The sequence below is a fragment of the Rhineura floridana genome, chromosome 17, assembly GCF_030035675.1.
Source record: "Rhineura floridana isolate rRhiFlo1 chromosome 17, rRhiFlo1.hap2, whole genome shotgun sequence".
NCBI classification, from domain to species: domain Eukaryota; kingdom Metazoa; phylum Chordata; class Lepidosauria; order Squamata; family Rhineuridae; genus Rhineura; species Rhineura floridana.
Window position 1 is genome coordinate 23,608,138 of NC_084496.1, and position 7,433 is coordinate 23,615,570.

General features: G+C 43.8%; 1 protein-coding gene across 2 annotated transcripts in view; it reads left to right on the top strand.

Moving 5' to 3' along the window:
• The window catches only part of LOC133372035 (alpha-N-acetylgalactosaminidase-like), a 28,718-nt gene extending 21,596 nt beyond the window's left edge, over nt 1-7,122 (top strand). The window contains exon 8 of one of the 2 annotated variants that reach the window (XM_061600247.1): nt 4,917-7,122. In XM_061600247.1, coding sequence (XP_061456231.1) covers nt 4,917-4,994 — 78 coding nt within the window. In that variant the 3' untranslated portion in view covers nt 4,995-7,122. Of the gene's footprint in view, nt 1-973; nt 2,423-4,916 lie in introns of those variants that run through there. The other variant, XM_061600246.1, reaches the window with a different exon arrangement.
• Nucleotides 7,123-7,433: the final 311 nt, after the last annotated feature.

Sequence of the window (7,433 nt, forward strand, 5' to 3'; positions counted from 1 at the left end):
ACTGAGCTTCGGGCCTACGGGCCTTCCCCTAAGGGGAATTCCAGTAGCCAGGTTCTGTAGTTAGGGGACATGGATGGTTACAAGGAAAGGTGTAATGATTTGATTTCTTACCCACCCTTTACCACAAGGTCCCAGGGCAGGTTGCGACGATAAAGTACACAGTTATAAAGCAAAGTTACAATCTTAAAACTAGGAAAGTGTGAAAACAATTTAAAACAGCTCCATGTAGAAATACAAATACAAACATTTAACAACAATTCCATATATGACAACAATTAAAAGAAATCATTCATTGACGATCACTCGTGTCCGAGTAAGATTGTCTTCCAAAATAAAGTCTTTAACAGTGGGTCCGTAAGTGAGTGTGGAGGCCAATCCCCGATCCACACAGCCTCCCGCAGTGAGGACATAGGTTTCCAGATGGAAGATGGTCGCAATGAGGATTTGTTCGATGTGTTTTCCGCTTAGCTCGTTTGTCCTGTTCGCCCTGTATTCATGCTTCTTCAAAGTCCATGGCACCTTTGATAATGGCCGGCCTCCATTTGGGATGCTCATCGGCCAAGACTTCCCACTTCTCAATGCTCATGTTTCATTTTTTTTAGATTATTTTAGATTATATATAAAAGGAATAGTTCCAATACAGATGCAGACTGGGATAAAGACCTTGTTGAAAGAGGAGGGTCTTCAGTAGGCACTGAAAAGACAGCACCTGTCTAATATTTAACAGGAAGAAATTACAAAGGGGGGGGGACACCACACTGCTGGCTCAGTTCCTACATCGTACAGAATAGTCCTCCTAATAAGATGGTATCTGCAAGAGACCTCCTGCAGAGTCTAGTGGTCAATTGAGTATGTAAGGGACAAGATCATATTTTAGGTCTTTTATAGGTGTATTGTGCAATAATTCTTCAGCACAAGCCTAACATCAGTAACGACCCCTTTCTCCCCTCCCCCCCACATGCCTGCCTGACAGAGCCACTACTTCGAAGTATGGAAGAGGCCCCTCATCAACGGTCAGTTTGCGATAGCCATTATGAACAACGGCACCGACGGGACACCTCGGCCTTTTGTGACGACGTTGGGACTTCTGGGCATCTTGGACTGCAAGGCAGGCTACAAGATCTATGATGTGCTAGACAAGTTGTTCATGGGGGCCTACAAGCTCAACGACACTATTAGTACCAAAGTCACTCCGACCGGTGTGATCCTGTTCTTTCTCAGGCCTCTGTGCTGAGCCTACCTTTCTTCAAGGGGACAACACTCTGAACGTCAGAAGGAGAAGCCGTTAGCCGAGGGAATCAACAATCCAGGCTCAAAAGCTTCTGCTTCCTCCTTGTAGAGGAGTTGGGCAGCGAACCCAAGGTGTAAACCGGCCTCTGAAACAACTGTGCCCTCCACCCCTTTCTCTGGATGTTTTGAGGCTACTTAAAAACCACACCTGAGAAGTCTGTATCTAGGTGTATGGAAGAGAATTGCAGAACCCCAAAGAAGGAGCCTCCATGAAAACTGCTTTTTTCTGGATGAGAGAAAGAAGCCCTAACCCTAACTGCAAGTGAAAGAGGATGCATTTCCCGCTGCAGTATGCAGAGTTTGCACCAAAGCAATAGCCACAGATGTAGACCAGAGTGGTCCTTTGTACATTAATTGACTACTTTTGCCATGCAGAACGATAACCGTGTAGCGGAATTGTCATGTGTGAAGCAGCTCTTAAAAGATAGCAGAAGCCAAGGGCAGTTTGGAAGCTAGTCATATATTCCTCCCTCCTCATTCGGATTATCTAGAAAGTCGTTGCTTTCTAGTAGAAAGTTATCCTGTCCTTCAACACTCGGGGTCTTCAGTCCCTCTCACAAATCGATGTTGTCCTGGGTTAAATGGTGTCTTCAAATGGCCTGGCTCTCCTGCAATTTTTCATCATTCAAAGAGGAGGGGGCCATGTTTGGCTTACTCTATCTCCTGGGCTACAGGAACACAGCTTCTCTTACTGCCAGAGATCTTGACCTACATTGTGTCATATAAGGAAGGAGAGTGGGAGGCTGGAATCTGCAGCTAAACGTGCCTGCTTTTTTCTGTGTTGGGGAAAGAGATGTCATAAATATACCTTGAGTTTTGAGAATGGCTATCCTCAATAAGTGAAGGAATGCTTTCTGACACCTGCTTGTTTGATTTAATCTGGCGGAAGGTCATCTTTCACAGCAACATCCCGTCACCGAAAAGCACCTTCAGTCAGGTTTAACTATCTTCCCTCCCCATCCCACTGCTTCAGGCAGTTGGGAGTACAGGAATTAATCCTTCTAATTCTGTGATCAGCAGAGCAAACAAAAAGGTTCTAAATGCGACGGACATTTGTGCTTTTATAATTTCAAAAGCAATCAATTGCACATTAACACACTGTAATGAATAAACTTCACATTTGAATATCTGTTTTTGCACTTGGAGCCTGTGGGTTTCGGCGTTGAAATGTACGGTGAGAAAAAAATCCTGAACAAAGTTTGGGAGCTGGAGCTGCGGGGCAATTTTTTCCTTCATGAGCCTCACTGCAACTAACAGGAATTGTGCAAAAGTGCAGGGTTCACTTCTGTGCAACTGTGGTTACAGGGTTGCGTGTGGACATTGGATCCAGCCCTATCTCGGGACAATTTTTGTGCGCCCTTGAAGGTCAGAGACAGATAGTTCTGACATCTCCATGGGCATAGCTCATTGTGAAGTTCGCCCTCTGCAAGCCCCGCTGAACTCCTGTAAGTGGAGCTTGCAGAAGAGAACTTCCCAGTGAGTTGTGGCCTTACATTGATCACTGGAAAGCAACTGCTGCCTGAACCACCATGAATTTACAAATAGTCCATCCCTAGAGTCAAGTTCAAGGGAGGCAGACTCAAGTCTCCCGTTTATCGTCGTGCCCAAACCCTTAACAATGTGCAATAAGGCCTATGTTACGTACTTGCACAGGAACCATTAATGTCACCAGGAAGTTCCATTGCAATGCAAATCAAGCTTCATTCTTTGGTTAAGGTGTTGGACTACGACCTGGGAGACCAGGGTTCAAATCCCCACACAGCCATGAAGCGCACTGGGTGACCTTGGGCCAGTCACTGCCTCTCAGCTTCGTGAAAACCCTCTTCATAAGGTCGCCATAACTCAGTATTGAGCACTCTGCATTCTCCAGAAGCTAATGCTGAACTAGAGATAACTTGGGAGGTCTTATAGCGACCTCCTACTAATGCAAAGAGCAAGCTGTTCGCATTCACTATATTCACAAGATCTTGATATTAATCCTAGCATTTAGGTGTGACTTGCTGAACACTCCTGCAACTGAGGTTCAGCTCTGGGCAGGGCCTTTTGGCTGGAATTCCCCCTGTAGGGAGCCCCCTATGTCTTCTGGCTGCCAGTGGCAGACTTTGCTCTTTTGAAGAGTCCTTTGGGGGAAGCTGGGAACTTTTTTGCTTATTTATGAGCTAAATTTTCTTACCTGGTGTTACCTGTTCTGAGTGCCAGTTGCATTACTGCCATGTTTTGTTTTGTTTTGATATTCCCTTGACTGTTTTTGTTTTTCTATGCTGTTCGCTACCTTTGGCTCCATAGTGGAAGAAACAACAGCATAGACATTTTTTAAAAATGGAATAAACGTGCAAGATCTCTCTGTTCCAAATGTCACAGACGGCATCATTTTAAGTGGAGAACAGTCCCCACTTCACAGTGTAAAGGCTCCTTCAAACAACCTGTTTATTGAGCATTTATCCTGATTTGCTTGTATGAAACTTACATGGAGGTTAGATTATAGCTCGTCTTTATCGAACAGGGAGATTATAGGCCAATGAGCATTCAGCCTGATTTGCTTGCGGGTGTTTATATGTTTTCCCATTCATCGTTCAGTTCATTCCCCCACTTTTCAATGCATCTTGGCATCGCTTCCCAAACCACAAAAGGTCTGTGTTGTTTTTTTTAAGTGGATTTGCTGGGCTAGGCTAACATAGAGCTTGAACTCCACTTTAATTATGAAGGTTCGGTTATTATTTATTTATTTAGACAATTTATATACCACTTATATTTAAATTAAACTCGAAACAGTGTCCAACATAAGTTAAAACATCATAAACAACAAATACAAATACAAAAAAAAAAGATTCAGTGCAGGAATTCAACTTAAAGCATATCCGGCAGCTGGACAGCCGCTTGTTGAGCATGCATTGAGCAGGGATTGGACTCGATGGCCTTATAGGCCCCTTCCAACTCTATGATTCTATGAGCACATTCAGCAGCGAGGCTGTCCTCATTGAGATCTTCTGGTTAACTGTGAAAGGCCCAAGACTATGTCAAATTTATTTATTTATTTATTTATTTATTTGTTTGTGTCATTTTTAAACCGCCCATAGCGAATAGCTCTCTGGGCGGTGTACAAAAGGATTAAAATACAAAATATCATAATAAAAACAGCCGAACAATAATAAACACAAAAATCTTTTCTCCTGTGATACCAGAATTTAGAATCATCTAATGAAGTTGGCAGGCAGTAGGTTCAGGAAAGACGAAAGGGCATACATCTCCATGCAATGCATAATTAACTAATGAAGTTCATTACCAGAAAATGCTGTGATGGACACTTGCTTGGATGGTTTTCTAAAAGGTTAGACAAAGTCATGAAGGATGCTATCAGTGGCTGTTATTTATGGTCAGTAAAGGAAATGTCCACATTTAGAGGCAATGCAGAGTGTGAAGGATCTTGGAGATCCCTAGCTGGGCACTGTTGGAGGCAGAAAACTGGGCTACCTTGGTCTGATCGAGCAAGATCAGACCAGTGAGAAAGAGAGATTGCTGGAGTTGTGCTGCTCTTCACCTTCTTACCTGGAAGAGAAGGTTGCTATGGTGGAAGAGTAAGATGGAAGAGCTGCGGGACTTGAACCTTTTTCTCTTTCTGTCTTCAGGAATTATCCTTCCACAAGAACCTTACCTCTCTGGGATTTTGCAATGTCATTAAAATAACGGAAGAAAACACCAGGTAGGTCATGGAGTGGATGGGAAGGTGGCCTGGGAAGGAATGTCTAAACACCACCCTGTTTTTTCATATATTTTTACAACATATGACACATGGGCTCTGCTTCCATCTTCTCCCATTCCTGCTTAATGTATCTCACATTGTCGCTTCTCAGTCAGTCACATATTCTTTGAGCCCTTTTCAAGTCTGCTATTCTGTGATGCTATGATTCCACAATCTATAAAATACAACTAATAACTGAACAGAACATCCTCTTTAGTGTCAGCATTTAGTATAAACACTGCACATGAAAATAAACTACAAAAATACAAGAAAAAATCATAGCAAACATAGACTGAACAAAACATCCTCCAAGCTTCAAGGAAAAAAAAATAGGTAAAAAAATCAACCTTATTTTTAAACATAGCAGACAGACAAAAGAAACTCATTTCTTAATATAATAAAAAAGCAAAATGGTTAAATCAGGCAGTCCTCTTTATAGTAGCAAATAGAGCTATTAAGTGCTTAGATTCCTCCCGCAAAATATTGGCAGGCTGACGGCACCCTAAATGTGTCCCCTTAGAGCAGTAGTTTTCAAATGTTTTGCATGCAGTTTTGACCAATGTGCGCATTTTCACAAGCACTTCCTGCTAATATAATGCATGTTTGTATGTTGTTTTCACTAATATATTCATTTTTATGCACACTTTTATGCATTTCTGGAAACATTCTTGGGTTGGAGAATTGCATCACAAAATTCGGATCTGTTCAGGCTTTTAAATGTGAACTGAATCACTACAGCCAACCCACAGACAATGTTAGAAACTACAAATCTGCAATGCTGACTGCAAAAAGTGCAGCAGCCAGTTGTTCAACATTTCAGTTCTGAGAACCGCGGGCTGTCAGACTTATCAATAACTTGCAGAGATGCCAACAGATACTACAATGTGAGCAAAGAGGAAAAACCTCCAGACTACACCCTGGACACATTAATGCTAATTGGCCTCAACCTGGAGGACAGTACTAACTTTACTAAGCTTCAGCAAATGAAACCCTTCCAGATACTCCATCCTCAAAGCTCTGGAACTGCCACCTTGGAAACAGCGTCCATTCCTTTTTATCGGAGCAGCCAATGAAGGTGGAAGCTGCCATTTATATCAGTGTGGGGATCTGCGAGGATTTGGTGGACCCTCCCTCCCTCCCTCCCTTCATCCATTCATCCATTCATTCATTCATTCATTCATTCAATTTCTATCCTATCCTTCCAAAAGAAGCACAGAAAGTGGGTAAGGACAGCCGTAAGCCCCAGCGTCTGATCCTGACATCACAGACAGGTGCTGGGAGGTTGAGGTTCACCTGATAGCCAGCCCGGAGCAGGGGGAAGGGGAGGCCTGCATCCCAGAAAACAGGATGGAGACAGCCACTTGGGAGATTGCTAGGGCCTTAAAAGCAGGGCTGTAGTCGTCTGGAGTCTGAGGGGGTTGTCTTTTTGGGGGAGCAGGGTCCCAGCCAGGTCCCTCTGTACGATCCAATCAGCATAAAAGGGGAGTGTGTTAGCCACTGAGAAGAGTCCTTGTCCTTTTGTGCTGATTGGAGCCTATCAGAGTGAAAGGAGCTGACTCTTCTCAGTAGCTAACACACAACCTCTCCTTTTATGCTGACTGGCTCCTAGAGGCATCTGTTGTAGTAGAGTGTGGACCCGCAGAATGACAGGAAGAGCAAGAGAGACGAGGGAATTGGGAAAGGGGGTGCGGCTGTGAAGGTGTGTGGCTGTCACTGCAATGAAAGGACTCTGCACTTCTGAATGTGCCATTACACTGCTGCTTAAAAGACTCAGAGCACAGGTCTGAAATTATATTCCTGTGGGAACTAACAGATGGGCAACAAAAGTGGATCCTGCAAGCACTTGCGTTTTGCAAAGAGACTTACACTGCAAGGCTAGAAGGATAAACACCCAGCGTCTCCTAGTCAGTGGCCTGAAAATCTCGCCGCCCTTTCTACGTTTGAACCATGGCTCATAATCTCATTTAGATACCTATTTGGACATATTGACTGCCTACAGGAGTGCATGCATTTAAGTAAAGATTGATGGAATATTTTTATTGTTAACGTCAGCTGCTGATGTTTCTCTCCCCCCCCCCCATTATATCTGCAAAAATAACACATCTTTTTTCTTTGTTTGCCTGGCTGGAACATCTTTTTCAACTCTGATAATGCCTCTTGCTTTCCTGAAGACAGAGAGGGGTGTGGGGGGAAGTTGTCCACTCTACAAAGGTCACACATTTGTTGATCCGCCTAATTTGCCTCTGGCCCCACATGTGGCCCCCGGGGGGTTGCCCAGAAGGGAACGCGGCCCTCTGGCTAAAAAAGGTCTCCCATGCCTAATTTACAGCTTCCTCTGTGTGGGTCACAATTAAGATGTCAGTTGATGTGAATAAATCAGCCCCATCTCGAAAGCCAATTTGTT